The 19,434-nt window shown below is 38.6% G+C and overlaps 1 protein-coding gene across 2 annotated transcripts; it reads left to right on the top strand.

Moving 5' to 3' along the window:
- Window positions 1–137: 137 nt before the first annotated feature.
- Window positions 138–18,389, top strand: LOC124883803 (integrin-linked protein kinase). Of its 2 annotated transcripts, none has more exons than XM_047391149.1 (13): window positions 138–275; window positions 3,649–3,864; window positions 11,199–11,364; window positions 13,256–13,351; window positions 13,426–13,522; window positions 13,642–13,725; window positions 13,956–14,041; window positions 14,160–14,269; window positions 14,465–14,592; window positions 15,042–15,163; window positions 15,302–15,401; window positions 16,714–16,844; window positions 16,938–18,389. In XM_047391149.1, the coding sequence occupies exons 2-13, from the start codon at window positions 3,776–3,778 to the stop codon at window positions 17,085–17,087; spliced, it is 1,359 nt and encodes a 452-aa protein (XP_047247105.1). In that variant the 5' UTR covers window positions 138–275; window positions 3,649–3,775; the 3' UTR covers window positions 17,088–18,389. The 2 variants fall into 2 exon arrangements, with proteins under 2 accessions (XP_047247105.1, XP_047247106.1); XM_047391150.1 differs by lacking the exon at window positions 138–275 and adding an exon at window positions 394–523.
- Window positions 18,390–19,434: the final 1,045 nt, after the last annotated feature.

Here is a 19,434-nt window from a genome sequence, read left to right as displayed (position 1 = left end):
TATACTGGTGTTGGTAAGCGTTTCCTGTTAGACTGTTTGACAAAGCATACAACAAAAAGGAAAACTAAAAGAAAACATGACCCGAGGCTGTGATTTTAATTTGTTGCAACACGTTCTCTCGCCTGTAGAGGGCAGTACACCCTATCTCAGTCCAGTACTTTCTAGGGGGCGCTGAGGGTGTGGACCTGTCTCATTTTACCCGGAGACAACCACAGGCTGTATAGCTAATAACTTATTTTTGACTACATTACAAAACAGTAAGCGGTCGTTGTCAGGTAGGTGTATCCTTACAGAAACAAATAATTTCAGTTTGAAAGTACTTGAACAATTAAAAAGTAAATTTCAGTCATCAGTGAGGCAGCGTCGTGTTAGAAGAAGAAGCGCAGAAACAGCCCAAGGCGTCAGAATAGTTGGTTAGCTTGCTAGCAGATACCTGTCTTCGTCTCATTTTAGCAAGCGCACCTTCCTGGTTATATTACTTAGTTGGGGAACCGTTTCTGTTTAATATCGAGCAATAAAACAGGTTAGTTGTGTTTAAAACAGAATAACCCACTAACCTGTAGCTTTTTATCTTGTGTGTTAGCCTGATAGCAGGGCAGCTAGTGTGGCTACTGTAAGTTGATAACGGTGACAGCATATTGTGTGTTTGTGTTTTTTACGAACGTACCCACTAAATCGCAGACGAATTCAATGTCCGAGGATATTCTGTCTTTTTAGAATGGTTTTAATTGACATATAAAGCTGAGTTACCAGTTTGTTTTAACACTACAGCTACATGTTGTTGCATCTTACATTATAACTTTCCACGATTGTTACTCAAATGATTGCACCCTGCGACCCCAGTCAGTGGCCACTTCCTCCTTAAATGTTACACTGTCCCAATATTCTGTTTGCATTTCTCTTCCTACATTTTCACTATAATCAGAATAAAGATTTAAAAGTTAAGAAGGAAAAAGTAACTCCTGCTGGGTTTTCTCTCCTTATATTTAGTCTTAAGATATTTAGATATGTATTCATTTTCCAATTAAATCAGTGCAATAAATCAGCATTATACACTTTTTAGTGCAATACTTTGTCTTAAGTACATCCACCTCTACATGGACATGTGTCTCTACTGTTTTAGTTGAATAGATTTTTAGTGACTTTATCTTGTGCTTTGTGTTGATTTTATTCATGTATGAAGTTATGCATGACCCTGCACTATATTAGAAACATACGATTGGGGGATTGCAGTAATCATGGCTTTGCTCTTTTCTGTTTCTCAACCCTCCTGTGAGCTTTTGCATCTTGGATGCTTTCATCTAAAATGGGTGTGGACAAATATGGACAGTCAGAGTGCATCTGGCGCAAGTAGTTGTGCAAAATCTTAGCTTTCAAATACTGCAGCCCAATGACTGCTTTGCAGTTTTGACACTGTGCTATGGCCGCAACTAAAGATTAGTTGGCTACTCAAACTAATCTGTCTATATTTTTTCAATTAGTCAGCAGTTACTTATATCCATCTCTGCTTCCTGTGGTCACAACATCTGTTCTTTATATCTGCACATTTTTTAACCCTTCTTAAATCTGCAAACCTGTAAATTTCATCCTCATGCCTCTACATTATCAAATACAGGTCCTTCTCAAAATATTAGCATATTGTGATAAAGTTCATTATTTTCCATAATGTCGTGATGAAAATTTAACATTCATATATTTTAGATTCATTGCACACTAACTGAAATATTTCAGGTCTTTTATTGTCTTAATACGGATGATTTTGGCATACAGCTCATGAAAACGCAAAATTCCTATCTCACAAAATTAGCATATCATTAAAAGGGTCTCTAAACGAGCTATGAACCTAATCATCTGAATCAACGAGTTAACTCTAAACACCTGCAAAAGATTCCTGAGGCCTTTAAAACTCCCAGCAAGGTTCATCACTCAAAACCCCAATCATGGGTAAGACTGCCGACCTGACTGCTGTCCAGAAGGCCACTATTGACACCCTCAAGCAAGAGGGTAAGACACAGAAAGAAATTTCTGAACGAATAGGCTGTTCCCAGAGTGCTGTATCAAGGCACCTCAGTGGGAAGTCTGTGGGAAGGAAAAAGTGTGGCAGAAAACGCTGCACAACGAGAAGAGGTGACCGGACCCTGAGGAAGATTGTGGAGAAGGGCCGATTCCAGACCTTGGGGGACCTGCGGAAGCAGTGGACTGAGTCTGGAGTAGAAACATCCAGAGCCACCGTGCACAGGCGTGTGCAGGAAATGGGCTACAGGTGCCGCATTCCCCAGGTCAAGCCACTTTTGAACCAGAAACAGCGGCAGAAGCGCCTGACCTGGGCTACAGAGAAGCAGCACTGGACTGTTGCTCAGTGGTCCAAAGTACTTTTTTCGGATGAAAGCAAATTCTGCATGTCATTCGGAAATCAAGGTGCCAGAGTCTGGAGGAAGACTGGGGAGAAGGAAATGCCAAAATGCCAGAAGTCCAGTGTCAAGTACCCACAGTCAGTGATGGTGTGGGGTGCCGTGTCAGCTGCTGGTGTTGGTCCACTGTGTTTTATCAAGGGCAGGGTCAATGCAGCTAGCTATCAGGAGATTTTGGAGCACTTCATGCTTCCATCTGCTGAAAAGCTTTATGGAGATGAAGATTTCATTTTTCAGCACGACCTGGCACCTGCTCACAGTGCCAAAACCACTGGTAAATGGTTTACTGACCATGGTATCACTGTGCTCAATTGGCCTGCCAACTCTCCTGACCTGAACCCCATAGAGAATCTGTGGGATATTGTGAAGAGAACGTTGAGAGACTCAAGACCCAACTCTCTGGATGAGCTAAAGGCCGCTATCGAAGCATCCTGGGCCTCCATAAGACCTCAGCAGTGCCACAGGCTGATTGCCTCCATGCCACGCCGCATTGAAGCAGTCATTTCTGCAAAAGGATTCCCGACCAAGTATTGAGTGCATAACTGTACATGATTATTTGAAGGTTGACGTTGTTTGTATTAAAAACACTTTTCTTTTATTGGTCGGATGAAATATGCTAATTTTGGGAGATAGGAATTTTGGGTTTTCATGAGCTGTATGCCACAATCATCCGTATTAAGACAATAAAAGACCTAAAATATTTCAGTTAGTGTGCAATGAATCTAAAATATATGAATGTTAAATTTTCATCATGACATTATGGAAAATAATGAACTTTATCACAATATGCTAATATTTTGAGAAGGACCTGTAAATACCTAAAATAAATCAACATAAAGACCCAGGAAATGTGACGTTGAAAATACTTACTCCCCCTTTTCATCCATTGTAATTCAAAATCTAAAATACTCAAGATAAACCTGAATTTGATTATGATCCTGTGAGTTTGATTTGTTTAGCCTTTGTTCTGTTGGGGGAAAAGCAAAACAGGTGATTTCAGTTTATAGTTTGGGTTGTATATCCCCTTAGATTAAGTCCATCATGGACTAATCGTTGCAGCCCTATATTGCCATATGGATTGCGATTCGATGCTGTGCAGCCCTATAATGCTTACCAAAAAGTGCTTGAGATTATTCATTCATGTTTTCTGGCTTTTACAAGTTTTATGTGCATTAAAATTAGAAGTTACAAACAAAATTTACCAAATCATTTACCTTTTTTGTCTCTCTTTTTCTAGTGTTGCTTAAGGTGCTGTCCAGCGTTTCCGATAGGGTCCTAGATGAGGGACCAATTCTTGCCTGGACTCGCCTGAACTCCTCAGGTCATCTATCTTTGTAACCTCAGTTTCGAATCCACCAACCACAATGGATGATATCTTTACACAGTGCCGGGAAGGCAACGCAGTTGCAGTCCGCTTGTGGCTGGATAATACAGAGAATGATCTCAATCAAGGGTGAGTTAGAGTTTACATTTCTTACGTTAGGATTCCAGTAATATCAGTAATTTATAAATCACATCTCTAAGATAAGACATCTCTTCCGATAAAAGGCTTGTTTAAATGCAGGATTTTGTTTTATTTCATACGGACGATACAAACATGCTGGTATGAACCAGATGTGTTATAGCAGACGTGCTAATTTCCAACACCTGTCCATGGGAGGTTTTTCTCATTTTAAAGGAGAAGGGTGACAAGAAAAAAGGAAAATAATACAACCATGTTAAGATTATATAATCCCCATTTATGATTCTGGTACTTTTGTATGTTTTATTGTTTAGTTTAGATTTGAAAAAAATGTTTTTTTTCTGTATGAGACATGCCACAACAGGAATATGTGGTGGTTGGCGAAATAGAGCTCACATTCTTAAACTCAGTCTCTGATGCTGGCTCAAAGCCTGCCTTTTCAGGCCCAATGGAGATTCTGGCTTAAAACTGAACCCATTTCCTTGCTGTTGCTTGTTTATAGCCAAAAGTACCAGGATAACTCCGAAGTTGGGTTTTGGACAGGAAGCATGCTCCAATAGAGGAGTTAAAAATACATACAGTTGTGCCGAATATATTTTTATGGGTTTAGCAGAATACAGGAAAAGTGTCCAGGTCCAATCTTGCTAGAGCTTTTTGTTTGTTTGTTTTTTTACATGTTTTTAGTAAATGTATCTTTTCTTCCTAGAAAAGAAAACCATTTATATTCATATATCATTCATACGTTTAGAAAAAACTTTAGTTTTTGTGTCCAGCTTTATTGACCACATAAAAATAATGTGTTGAATATTTTGTTTCTTGTGTTCATTTTCAAATTAAAGAATAGATTTTTCCATTTGATAATGTTCAGTGGGAACTCTGAAGCAGATTCTTTTGTTCTTTATTTTTCTTTTTGATTTAATTCATGTTAATGTTGAGTGAACTCACCAGATGGATTTGTTTGATTTTTGCAAAAAAATTTAATTTCCCCTCACTTCTTATTTGCTGACTGTCTGTTTTAGGACTGATTGGAGCGAGCCTGTGTTAACATGCGTCCGTATGTGTCACAGGCCCATTAGCTGATTACATGTCACGTTCCCTTTTCCGGTTGGCATATCTCTACTATTTGAGGAAGCAAATTAATTCTTGTGTTTTAATTTTGTCTACCGAAGCTTTTTTTACTTTCTTGTCTGTAGTAAACCCGCTGTAGCTTTCCCTGTTGGATCTTAGCTGTAGTACTGTCTCTGCTTCTAGATGACAGTATGTTTACTGGAATGCTGAATCTCCTAACAAGGAGTAAAATATGGGCCTTGAGGGAACCATTTAACCTCTTCCAAACTGAGAGAAGAGGAGGGGATTGTAGTAGTGGGCGGGGCTGAGAGAAAATCAGTAGCTTTCTGGGTTTGTATGTGAAGTCAAATACTGAACTTTTCAAAAGAGCAATCACCTCACAATCTTCTCCTCCAGTAAGTTTCCGGTATTCCTCTCCCAGAGGCCTGATATAGCTCTTAGTTATTTCCGCTCAATACTTACTCAGTGCTGAGAGGATGTAATTACAAAGTTTTAAACAGTCAGTCAGTCATTTTCTACCGCTTCTTCCATAGTGGGTCGCGGGGGAGCTGGTGCCTATCTCCAGCAGTCTATGGGTGGGAGGCGGGGTTCACCCTGGACAGGTCGCCAGTCCATCGCAGGGCAGCACACATACAACCATGCACACACTCATTCATACACCTAAGGGCAATTTAGAGTGATCAATTAACCTAACAGGCATGTCTTTGGACTGTTTTAAACATATTCCCTTAATTATTTGCTTCACAATATCAGTCCAAGCCTTCGGTGAATGTTTTCTAACACATCCATCACCCTTAAATTCAAAAGGTATTTTAAGTTTAATTCATAATTAAATTCATGTGGCGTGACACATTTTTCATCAAATAATTGTCTGTATAATTTAGGCATGGATCAGTGGGACTTTCCCACAATATTCCGCAATACCTATCCATGCAGTATCACAACTGCAAAGGACTGCTTGGACACAGTGTTTGGTAGGCTCTTAAATTTCAAGTGTCAGTCTATCATACCCCTTATGTCCCTTTGTCCAGTTGAATGGACTTTATTGATGCTCACACCACACAGATCTCTTTCATGGCTGAGATGCAAAGACGCATGGAGAGTAGTGGGGACCATGTCAAATGGTAAAACATTTTCAGGAAAATGTTATGTAATCATAATCAATGTCGTCATCACAATTTTCAGCAAAGATATCGCAGTAAAATATTTTCTGCCCTAATTTCAATACGCATCGAAAGAATAGCATAAACAACCACACAATTCAGTAGTACTCTTCAAGCCCTAATTGCGCTTTTCTTTCTTTTAAGAGAAGGAAAACTTATAGCAGCTTTCTTTCAGCTAGCTGACCAGCAGTGCACAGCAACAGGTGGATGTTGGACAGGGTTACACAAAAAACTGTATGCTCTGGCAATTTCTCTGGAATCTCATTAAGAGCACTTTAAATGCTGTTTTTAGTCAGAACAGGGAAACAAAACCCTAACATGGTTTGGATTGTTATTGTCTAAAGAGAAGCAGAAAGTCCAGACATTTGAGTAGATTGTAGGTATTTGTCTTCTTCTTTCTTTGAATTACAGAAATTGTGAAACAGGACAGAGAGAGAAAGGTACATGGAAAAAAAAATATGGGACTGTTTTTTACAGTTTCAGCTGCATCTGTGTTTGATCCACAACGGCATACCAGCAAACAAAAACTTTAGACCGTTTTCCTGTGTTTGATAGGATACTTTAATGCACCTAAATGAACTTTATTCACTTCAGTTAAAGGTGTTAACACTTAAGATAAGAAAAAAGGCTGACTAGTTCTACCAACGTCATAAAACATATTTCCATATTCTAATCAAAAACAAAGTTAACTAAATACATTTTCAGCCTGGCAGGTTTAAGCTTCTGATGTTTTGTTTCTGCTCATATCTGTTACAAATTATTAAAACATGATTCATTTATAGTGAAATAACAAAACAATCTGCAGATTATATTAAAATACTTGTTGGCGACAATGGCTTTTTATATGTGGACAACATATATTTCTTCTAGCTGAGGGCCTGTCATGCGATCTGGCAGTGATGATGGTGCAGAGACAAACAGGGTGCAGACAGGGGCTCTTCCTCTGGCTCTTCAGACTGCCAGGCTGAGCTGTGCTAGCAGGTGGAAATGCCTGAAATAAATTACTGCAGACAGTACGCAGTGGGGGCCGAGGTGGAGAAGGCACTCGAGGGCCTCTGGGTATAGCAGATAAAATCAGCCTTATTGGGTAAATCCACACTGTAGAAGAAACCAGCAGGACATGAATGTGACCACAAAAGTCACAACTTTTTAAGCAGTCATTTATCTTTGCCTTCGTTGGGTGACATTTTAAAAGCTTTATGAAAGTCAGTTTTTATCTTCCAATACGAAGCAAGAAGTTACAGGATAATCAAGATAAAATCCTAGAACCTGAGCAATGACAATAGTTTTTATTTTACTGAATGGAGAAATCCACTTGTATTCCAAAATAGACTCATGCGTTGAAAATTAGTCCTGCTCAGTGAGTCAGAATTACTGGTAGTCATTTTCTGCTCTCAGTTAAATAGATTCTAAATTCTTTGTATTTAATCTCATTATTTTATTACACCCTTTTAAACTTCGTGATTGCAAATGAGAACCCTAAATTAGTTGAATAAATGTTTAATAGGCATTAGACCTTTAGTGGACTGCTAAGAATTTCTTTTAATTAAAAATTGACTGGCTAAGTTTTACTGACCATTAATTCGTGCAATCTTTAAAATCACTTATGGAGTTGTTGTATTGCATGGTGCTGTTGCCAGATTCTTGCATTCAGGTGTATATAAAAAAAAAAACCCAGATGTTCCAATTTGAATAAATAACTGAATCTGACTGCAATGTTCAATGGTTAGGATTAATTGGAATGTATGTACCTGACTTTTGTGAAGTGCCTTGAGACGTGTTGTGAACTGGCGCTATATAAATAAAACTGAATTGAACTGAAAATGTTACTGTTAAAAAAAAACAACTGCCGCAAATGCTTGTATGCAGATTAAAAGCATTCTGGAAACGTTCAACTTTAGCTCCTTTACTTTTAGGTGCAAATCTATTTAAAATATTACCAGATACCACAACTCACTGAGTAACACAGATATGAGCACTTTATCATCATTGACACATTTATGCTATGGCATCACGTGAGTCGACATCGGTTGAATGGCCACGATTTTTGTGACTTTGGTAAATGTTTAACTAAGATGTGAGCTCGTCGGAGTATCTCACTGTATGATAACCTGAATTTAAAGTATTTCTGTGTTGAGTTAGGCTTATGACCTTTATCTCAAATAAAACAAAACAACAATTATTACAAGAAATATATTTTAAAATCACCTAAACAGAATAAACGCATGCTAAATTTAGCTGTTGTTTGCTAATTACACAGATTATTCTACCATTTTGATGTTCTGCTCTTTATAGTCACACAAGTACAACAAGCTAATAACAGCTAATTAACAAGACAGTCAGAGACTGTTGCTGCGTTCTGTTACCCTCGGAAATCGGAACTGGGATGTCGGAGTTTACGTCATCTCCGAGTTGTAGCGTTCCAGTTTCCTGTTTGATAATGTTCGTATCGCTAGACAACTGTAACAGCCATCTTCAAACAATAACAATGACAATAACACTGTTCTACGCGGTATTTCGTGCATTTAAACAGTGTTGAAACATCTCGTCTCATAAATTCAGAAAAGTAGTACGTGTCTAGTCAGTGTACGACTGACTAAATTTATGCACACTAAATGTGCATAAATAATAAAGAACAGCTAAAAACAGTCACAGTAAGAGCGTTTTACTACTATTGATGCGAGTAGCGAACATCTTGAATGCAGAAGTCGGATATGGTTATGCTGCCCCGACTTTCTGATGTGTAATTCCGAGTACAAATGGAATGCAGCATGCATACCGCCCCCACCCAACGTATTTAAGCTAAGACACACCTCTGGTTGAAAAAAAAATCATAAGGGTTTGTCGGTTACCTCCTTGGCAGAGGTAATTAGTCAGGCTATCTGCTCTGTTATATCCAGCCTGCAGTTAGCTAATAAACTGCCACATTGGTCATAGCTTGACATCTACAGTTTTAAAACAGTATTGCCTCAACAAGAGTGATAAGTGGAGCTCCTTTAGTTTATTTTGTTATGATTGGAAAATTTTCCAAATGTATCTTTCTTTGAGCAAGTAAAAAGTGTATTACTTTACCTCTTGACCCCAAATAGAAAAGACTGTGGGGCAGAAAGTTAATAAAATGTTAGATGTCTGTGGGGAGTATTTTTCACCAGCAAAGGCTAATTAGTCTTCTGGATTTGGCCTTTTGGTCTGAGAGGAAATTGCCCTTTGAGTAGATCTGGTATGATTGCAGCAGGTCGCACAGATAGCTATCTGTTGGGGGACTGTGGCTCTCTTGAGGCCGATTTGAGCTGAGCTCTGCAGGATGTTTGAATTCATGTTTGTGAACTGATGTTTGGAGTGGGGCGAAAGGCTTAAATTCCTACCAATTCATAATACTGTCTCAGTTCTAACATCCTCTTATCATGATGTCTGCCTGCTTATAGCTGTATGATATGTACATAAATTTATTAACAGGGGCATTGTGCTGTGTTTGTGGTCTCATACTACAGTAGGAATTTGTACTAAGAGTGAAGAATGTGATCTGTGCTGTTTAGCTCTATATTAAAAGGGAGAGAGTGTGGGAGAGGAAAAACTAGCAAAGGGAGGACACTTCATAAGAAAGGAGGACGTGACCGGAGACCAGAGAAATGAGGAATTACAAACTTAGACATGGCAGCTGGAGCTTGTTTTAGCAGCGTGTAGTCGTGTAGGAAGCCTCATCAGGCCCTTAAAGGACTCCAGTGTAGGTGTTTTTTTCTTTTGCTTTTTCTGATTGACACCGAGTCACCCACCTGCCATTGTTTCCTAGTCTCTCTGTCTTTATCTCTTTGTCAGTGAGGTGACATTCTGTCAGTGTCTCTATCATGACATCAAGGACACTGTCCTTGCAGCCAATGTCTGTGTGACAAGGAGGATTGATGGGTTCCAGAGTTCTTATAGATGTTTCTTCTGTCTGAGCGGGATCAGCTGGGATCCTTTTTTATAAGAAGACAATGATCATAACAGTGTTTCTTTTCCCTGTGGGTGAAACGCAAAGGCTTCACTAAACGGCTAAAGTTTCCAGAACGTACATAACCATGCAAAAGTGTTCCAACGTCTTGAATTTATTGTATTTTATGAGATACAAACTGTGCAAAAGTGTGGAGTAAAACATAAAAAGGATGCATTGATTTCTCAGTTGAAAACTTGAAAAGGTATTTGAAACTTGGTAGAACCACTTTTGTCTACAAAGAACTTACAAGTTTTTAGATGTACGTCTCTGCCAGCTTTGCACATTTAGAGAACTAAAATATTTGACCATTTAACTCAAGATGAACCTCCTGTCTTAAGTCTTTTGCAGTCTGCAACTGGCTGTCTTCCAGCATTGTCTCAATTTACCTCCTTCCTATCCAGCTGCCCTGTCACTTCTATAGGAAAGTGTCCCCACAGCATGATGCTTTCACCACCTTGTTTTTTTATGGGGATTGTGGATTTACAGTGATCAATGTGTTAGTTTTCCACTACACATTCCTGACTAATAAACAGCATGTTGCTATCATTAGATAAGAGCACTTCCTTCCATGTTTACTGTGTCCTAGCTTGTATTCCTAACAAGGCTTGATGACTTCCTATGGCTTTCTGGTCTTCCATTAAGTTTCCATGAAAGTCACAGTTGTCTCCTCAACAGATTTTCACACTTGAGCTGTGGATCTCTGCAGTTCTTCCAGAGTAACTATGTGCCCCTTTTGACTGCTTTGCAATTTTTGCTCTCCTTGCTTAGGCTGTGAGGTTAGGTGGGCAGTCATGTCTTAGCAGGTTTGAAGTAGTGCCATAATCTTTCCATTTTCTGATGGTGGGTTAAAAAAACCTAACGTCGCTCAAAGCTACCTCACATTTTTATCCCTGACCGGTCTGTTGTGCTCCTTGGTCTTTTATAATTTTTGTTTGTCGGTGTTCTCCTAACAAACCTCTGAAGCCTTAACAGAATAGAAATCTGAAAAAAGTTAAAGTGAAATAAATACTTTTGCAAAGCACTCTAAGACACACTTTGCATTGTTCTTTACTTTTTATTCCAACAGTCCGATTTATTTATTTTTTATCTGTCTTGAATCTATTGTTCTTCTGTCACTGCAGAGATGATCATGGTTTCAGTCCCCTCCACTGGGCATGTAGGGAGGGACGCTCCAATGTGGTGGACATGCTCATTATGAGAGGAGCGCGCATCAACGTCATGAACCGTGGAGACGACACACCTCTGCACTTGGCTGCTAGTCATGGACACCGAGACATTGTGGGGAAGGTGGGGTCATGTAAACACAAGCATTGACCTTTTAATTCTGATATATCTGGTAAAACATTGATATGTTGGGCAAAACATTCCTGAATATGGTCATATTCTCTTTGTGCTGAGTTTCAGTTAGTTGTAGGATGTTACATTGAATCTAAGGTCACACCCTGAAGTCTAGCTAGACATGTTATAAACAGTGGAAACTTGAACTAAGATTATGACTAACAGCAGTTTCTTAAACACTGTGAGATGAAGCACTGTATGAGCAATTCGACTTACTTCAGGATATTGTGAAATCTTTAATGATGTAATCTGAACAACAGTCATCAATTCAAAGGTTCTTATCTATTCTTGTGCTGCATCCATGAACAGCTGAAACCACAGTAGTATGCTTAAAAGGCTTGGTTATTAGCACACTGTCTGTGGCTAGAACAAGCACGTTTTAGTATAAAGAGGTGGTCTCCCTCTGGTTCTAGGGGTTCATTGGGGGGAAAGGAAAGGCCTTTGTGGGCTTTTTCTCTGGGTGCATTCACTCAGCAGATGGCAATGCTTGGGTGACACAGACATCGCACAGTTGGTAAACTAATCAAAATCACACCGCAATATATCTGATATACTTTAACCCAATGAACCCAAAATTTCACATAAGGTTAATATTATGAACCAGGTATTTTATCCGGGAGGTTTTTACAATGGTGGGTGCCTGTCGTTCAACACATGCCAAATGATCGCTATAAACCGACCTCAGCTGTGTTGCCTCCGGCCCGGTCCTGTTGTTTTAAGCTTTGATTTTCCTGTACAGCTTAGTGCTGGGTTCAGTTTTCTCTTTAAACAAAGCAATATAACACCATTTAAAACAGCAGTAAGAATATTTTCCTCTAGTCTTTTTACTGTACAGATGCAATGGGTTTAATGGGTACAAAGGTTTTACTTTTATTTTTAAAACAAAGGCAAAATGATTACACAGTTGACATTTTAAACCAGCTTTAGCATCCTATATTGGAGATTAGCCTGGCTAGCATTATAAAAATATCAATCTCTGTGCATATTCAAGAGGAATCTGTTTATCTCTCTGAGATAAACAGATTGGTTAAATGCCATTTTACCTTCCTATTATGTGTTACAAGTTTGGTTCTCTCTTGCAGCCTGAATGAACCGCAAACATTTTTCAACATCCTTCCTTTTAAAAAGCTTCTTAGAATCCTGACATTGGTCTGACTACATTTTAAACTAAGCACTGAAAGTAAAATTGGAATAACATTAAGCCTTTTTCCTTCAGTAACAACATCCACATCAGAGTGCAACCTGATAAAACCAACTATGGTGGATTCAGGAATTACAAATAAAGAGTATTGTTTAGTTTCCAACCGGCTGCCCTATGGCTGTTGAGGGCCGATTAACCAGAACATTTTACGATTCTTGTCTGAAGTCCATTTTTTGGCGCATCTCTAAGCAGTTAAAATTATTGACTGATTAAAAGTAAAATTTCTACACAATTGGTAGCGGAAAGGGAAGCAGCTAAACATGGAATCATTTGGTCTATATTATTACCACCATCTGTGAAGCAAATAAAAAAGCTACTTTGCTGTTGTTTTTAAAGCATTATATGGATGAAACTATGCAGTTTTATTAATCCCATGCATCTGTCAGGTTTTGCACCATAGACAGGGACTAAAATACCCAGTTAATAAATGTCTTTGTTGGATCATTATACAAGTAGAATTATTTAAGGTGTCTGCATTTAAAATAACTGCTAGGCATTCCCTAGGGTGTAATATTAGATCTGTCTCAATACGTTTGGTATGTGTCCCCAGGCATTACACAGCTCCATGTTTGTATACAGGGCAAACATAATGTGAGCAGCCTGCCTTTGGATATAATCCTTTATTTCTTCTTCTTTTAGCTGATCCAGTGCAAAGCAGATACCAATGCAGCCAATGAACACGGGAACACACCACTGCATTATGCCTGCTTCTGGGCACATCATCAAGTGGCTGATGTAGGTGCTCCCCCTGGTGGTGATACATCCAAAATGGCTTTAAAATGTTGCTCACCTTTATCTTTGTTGCTCAGGACCTTGTGAATAACGGGGCTCTGGTGAGCATCTGTAGCAAATATGGAGAAACACCTCTGGATAAAGCTAAACCTGATCTGCGTGAACTCCTCAGCGGTAAAACAACCACTTGTTGGATTGTCGCCTTTATCCAGTTTTAAAAAGATTTCAGTATAAGATGTACCCTTTTTATATTTCTTGGTTTAAGTTAAGCTTTCTAATTCTGCACCTTTCAGAAAAGGCTGAGAAAATGGGGCAGAACCTAACTAAAATACCTTTCAAGGACTCATTCTGGAAAGGCACCACCAGAACCCGACCACGTGAGTCCTAAAAACACATAAACCATTTATTAGCTGACCAGTTTCCACCCTTTGATTTAGTTAAAGTGCTGAATGAAGGAAAATATGTTCCACTTTAGCCTCCCAGCTTTTTTTTTCTGTGGTTTTCTTTTCTTTCCTTGGTGTTGTTCCAAAAAGTGATGTTAACTAAAGTGTTTTTGTCTGGGCTTTTACTTCCAACTACAGTTTATTTCTCTGTCTTGTGTTTTTAGGCAACGGTACCTTAAACAAACTAGCGGGAATCGACTACAAACAGCTTTCCCTCACCGCTAAAAAAAATGAAAACCAATCTGGAGAGGTATTTTACATCATGCCTGTATTTTATCATGCTTTATTTACATCTGTCTCCACATGATGATGAAATTAAACCACATGTTGTTTATCCAGGTTTCTCTGTGTTTGTTTCTCGTGTCTAGCTGTGGCAAGGGCGTTGGCAAGGAAACGAAATCGCTGTTAAGGTGCTAAAAATTCGGGACTGGACTCCGAGGAAGAGCAGAGACTTTAACGAGGAATACCCCAAACTCAGGTTCTTATTACATTAAAACATTTCAGCAGCTTCTATCATTTCTTGTCTGTGGTCACTCATGTGTCTGTTTGTCAAGCCTTATTTGTTGTTTATTTATGAAGGAAATCACACGCAAGAAATGTTTGTGAAAATGTTTGTTCGTTTGCCTCTGTCCGTCTCTCTATCCTGTCTCTGCTGTATTTGGTTTACTCCCAGGATTTTTTCCCACCCAAATGTCCTACCCATGTTGGGAGCATGTCCGTCTCCTCCTGCCCCTCACCCCATCATCATTACACACTGGATGCCTTATGGCTCCCTCTACAATGTGCTCCATGAAGGCACTAGTGAGTATTTTCATTGTGATCACAAAGTCCATTTTGTCCTTACTTTACAGTGGCTTGCGTTTATACTGAACTTTATCCACAACCACCAAATTGAATACATGTCCATTGGATAGGAGGGGTAGAGCAGCACAAAGTATTACATTGTTCTGAAGTAGAAAAATTGGCAACCATTTATCCTTCAACTATGAGGTATCTAGGCTGTCACAGAAACATCCTTGCTGTTTTACAGCCTGAAAACATTGAAAAATATTTAAGGGATATAAATGCTTTTGCAAGGCACTGTAGGTAATTTTCAGAAGTTTGTGAGCTGTTTTAGTTGTTTGTCATTATGTTGTCATCGCTTTTTTCATACAGCTATTTTTATTTTCATTTTGGTAAGATGGTAAAATTTCTGATTAAAGACAGAGGAGCCTAAAGCTTTAATTTCTTGTTACTCGTCCTGCTGTCAGACTTTGTGGTGGACCAGACACAGGCCGTCAAGTTTGCTCTGGACATTGCATCTGGAATGGCCTTCTTACACACACTTGAACCCATGATTCCTCGCCATTATCTCAACAGCAAAAGTATCATGGTAAGAGAACCTTTTATCTTTATCAGAAGTTAAGCATCATGAAACATCTCAGTTGTTCTGGCACCAAATCAGTTGCTAAAAAAAAAATCACAGAAACCCACCAACAAAAGGAGTGACATCTCAGTTTTTTTCTTGCAGATAGATGAAGACTTGACAGCAAGGATCAGCATGGCGGACGTCAAGTTCTCCTTCCAGTGTCCTGGCAGGATGTACTCGCCTGCATGGGTAGCCCCTGAGGGTAGGCATCAGTTATAACAAGACAAATCTGAACTGACAGCTGAAGCCACACAAATCAAGGGAAAATGATAAGATGCAGGAAACTACACATTGTTTCAAGGCGTAATGTAATTTGGAGTTGATTTCCCCTTGAGATACAGTGAAATTTGAGCAACTTACAAACATGAAGTCATTAGAAAATTGTAAAAACAGGCAGGGCATGTTTACAGTAGGCATGGAAACTGTAAGAGCAACCCATAAAAAGGGTTTTCACTTTAAAGAACACTTTAGATTGGTTGCAAACAATTTTCATAACACTAACCCATATAAGATATCCATAACAGATGTTTTTTTTTATTAGTTCTGGGGTTGAGTAAGGTAATGCATGCACCTTATGATACACGAGGTGGAACAATCAAATGTGTAACCATTATCTGTACATATTCATCCCAAATGTGATGTGTAATCCAATGAAGTAATTTAATAGCTGAGTAGTTTGGGCTTACTGAAGCTAAAATAGTGCCCTGAGTCCGGTACTGCTCAGCAGACATAACTTTGCTGAATGCTATTTTCATGCTAATCAGATTTGCACTTATAATGTCTTAACGTAGACGTATATGCTAATAGATTCAACTGCATATTCATTGTAATTTAGTGATAGATTAGGACTTTGGTTCTGTTCCTTTTTAGGAGTTTCAGGATAAATGTGTGCATGAAAAGAATGTATTCAGGCACAAGGAGCTATTAGGAGTTTTGATCCCTAGATTAGCTGTAAAATCACATAGTATTATGCATTGGATTCCTACTAATATTCAGAAATCATTTTACAAAGAAAATCCCAACACTTCACTTGGGGTGCTGCAGATCTTTTTTAGCAAACTCCTTAAAGCCATTCCTTAAAAGGGATGTAATATTTATTCCATAAGATGCTTTATGCGTAGAACACTGTTTTCTAACCTCTTTTACTGAGGTTAGCAGCCAACACACTTCAGGTCTTCCAGAGGGTCCCATATGCCTCTTGGATGCATTGTTGACCAATGCTTTCTTTGCCTGGCCTGTAAGTGTAGGTGGACGGCCATGTCTTGGAAAGTTTCCAGTTCTGCCATATCCTTATTATTTTCGGATCATAAATTGAAGAGTGCTCTGTGAGATGTTTAAGGGTTTTAATTTTAAAGAAAAATTAAACGGTTTTCTTTCTATTTCATAGTATTACACTGCTTTGTGTTGTTAAACTTTTGAATTAAAAACGCTTATTTTGAGAACTCTTCTATTAAAAAGTAGACCAACTCTACTGCACTGGGTAACCTTTGCTGGATTTTCTTTGTGGTTTTCAGCCCTGCAGAAGAAGCCAGAAGAGATTAACCGTCGGTCAGCTGACATGTGGAGCTTTGCCATCCTCCTGTGGGAGTTGGTGACCAGAGAAGTTCCATTTGCTGATTTGTCCAACATGGAGATCGGCATGAAGGTCAGGAGCATTGGCGCTTGATGGATTTTCTTAATTCATTCAAAATTAATACAGATCTAGAGATTGATTAAACTTGTATGTGTTGAATTTCAGATTGCTTTGGAAGGTTTAAGGCCCACAATCCCTCCTGGCATCTCTCCACACATATGCAAGCTCATGAAGATTTGCATGAACGAAGACCCGGCTAAAAGGCCCAAATTTGACATGATTGTGCCAATTTTGGATAAAATGCAGGACAAGTGAAAAACTGCTACTGCTGTCCTTTGTCAAACAGTGTCAATTCCTGGATAATCTTAACCCGGATGTGACTATGACTCTCAAAATGGTGTTGTGGTGCTTACCAGTATTGCCTTAAACTCTTACCGCTACATTCATTCCCACTGTAGCCTCTGCTTCTAAGATGACTTGAGCTGTAGCCACTTCTTTTGTATTTGTTTTATTTTTTCTGTGTGATATATGTTTTGTTACAGTCTTCGCCTCATATGTCTTTGCAGGATTGACTGCTTATCTTCTAAACTGTAATCATGTGGATTGAGTACAATCTTTTCCTAGTCACTAAATAACCTGTTGAGATCCACATGATGATCTGCTGCATCAGACCCGTGGATTTAAGGATTTATTTTATTCAGAATGTCACTGCTGCTTTACAGCGGTTGATTTATGATTAAAGAAACAGATTAACCCAAAACATATCCTGTGGGAAAAGATTAATGTTGGTTTTAGTAGCAAGAAAGTGCATGCGATGAGCAAGCATGCCAAATATCAGAAGGTAATATTTAAGTATGTTAGCCAATTATCTGAACTCAAAAGGTTGTGCATTTGAATGTTTGTTTCAGTGTCAGTGCGATGACATCATGAAGACATATATAACGATCTTAGACGTTGTTTCTGGACCCTGCAAAGAATTTAAAACTCACCAAACAAACCTTTTGTTCTCTTGGGGCAGTAACTCTGTGCCAAAACTGTTTGGGGAAATAAGTGTAATATGCATCATAGGATTGCTTTTAAATCCATCATGTAATCAGTTTCTTACCCACTTGTTTATCATGGGTTTAAAATGTTATCATTTATTAATGCAATCTCAGTACCTATCTCTCATTTGTATTAGTTTATTTTAATTTATCTGCGCGGTTGAACAAATAGCAGTCAGCCACTGTCAACATGCCAACAGCCGAATTCAGGTGTTTCTTTTATTTTGAATACGGAAATATTTGACTCCCAAAAGTTCATGAACACTTCATAGTATATTATGGCTGTTGTCACTGTTGTTACCTTAAGAAACTGTTGTACCCCTGGGACATTAAGGGCAAAGTTTATTTCTTTCAAAGTGTAATTACTGAGACTGTTATTTTTAGGTTTCTGTTTGTTTCTCTGGAATTAATTTTACCTAATGTCATGGGTTGTTGCCTTTACCTGCATCCTTTCTGTGCCTCTACCTGCTTGTTTGCTTGTGCTGAATCACATGGTTGAAACCAAAATAAAGAACGAGTAAGACAAATGTATGTATTTATATATAAGTATATTAAAAATTAGATGTAGCAAGAACTTGTATGTATCATTTGTGATGAAGTTTCATGTCACAGAGCACAAAAGAGTCTGTCTACTCTTACATTTATGGGAACTTTGAGCACATCCTATTCCTACTCTATAAGGTCCAGTGTGTTGATGGACCCATTGTTGCAGTAACAGCAACTTTAACTGCTCTGTAAACATCTTCCACAAGGTTTGGGAGTGTGTTCATAGATGAGAAAACCAGATTTGCGGCCTTTGCTCTAATTCATCCCAAAGATGTTTTAAGAAGGTTGAGGTCAGGACTCTGCAGGCCAGTCCAGTTTTTCCACACCAAACGTTATACACCTGCAGCCATGAAATGATTTTAACACTGGCATTCATTGATTTGGTGGTATGACCTAATACTTTTGGGAATTTAGTGTATGTACTTTAAACGTAGAAAGATAAAGTCAACCATACTCCTTGAATATTTTTCTATTTAATTAGTCACTTTACAACCAAACTTTTTTTCCATTAGCCTTTTATTTGACATACCTGCTAGTGCATAATTGTGAAGTGGAAGGGAAGGAATACATGATTTAAAAACATTTCTGTGAAATAAATATCTGAAAAGAGTGGAACATGCTTGTATGCAACCCCCTTTACTGTCACCCCTTAATTAAATCAAGTCCCTTCATGAACCTCGAGATTAAAGTTTACTTGTAATTTAATCCCAGTATTAACACCTGGACTGTGATGGCCACAAAGGCTTGTTAAATAACTTTTATAAATATCATCATAGATACCAATAAACACACCAGAAAGATCAGGGATAATGTTCTGGAGACATTTAAAGCAGGTTTAGGTTACTTAAAAATACCCTAAGCTTTGGTGGAAAAATCTGTTGACACAAAAACTAGCTGGTTCTGCACTTGACAAATCCATCCATGATGATTAAAAAACCACAAGATGTCTCATTTCCACTTGGCCACATGACATAGAAGGCAGTTAGCATGGAAGATTTTCCTAATCTGGTCAGATTAGACAAATGTTTACCTCTTTGGCCAACATGCCAAGTGTGACGGAAAACACAGAACAC

This window comes from Girardinichthys multiradiatus, chromosome 18 (assembly GCF_021462225.1).
Source record: "Girardinichthys multiradiatus isolate DD_20200921_A chromosome 18, DD_fGirMul_XY1, whole genome shotgun sequence".
Lineage (NCBI taxonomy): Eukaryota > Metazoa > Chordata > Actinopteri > Cyprinodontiformes > Goodeidae > Girardinichthys > Girardinichthys multiradiatus.
Note: the sequence above shows the minus strand (reverse complement) of the source record. Positions and strands in the feature narration are given on the sequence as shown.

Bases quoted from the DNA above. Each gene is read 5' to 3' on its own strand.
- LOC124883803 (XM_047391149.1), top strand. From the start codon at position 3,776: ATGGATGATATCTTTACACAGTGCCGGGAAGGCAACGCAGTTGCAGTC. The intron at 3,865-11,198 runs GTGAGTTAGAGT...CTGTCACTGCAG, and splicing joins GAGAATGATCTCAATCAAGG to AGATGATCATGGTTTCAGTC. The intron at 14,270-14,464 runs GTTCTTATTACA...GTTTACTCCCAG, and splicing joins GAGGAATACCCCAAACTCAG to GATTTTTTCCCACCCAAATG.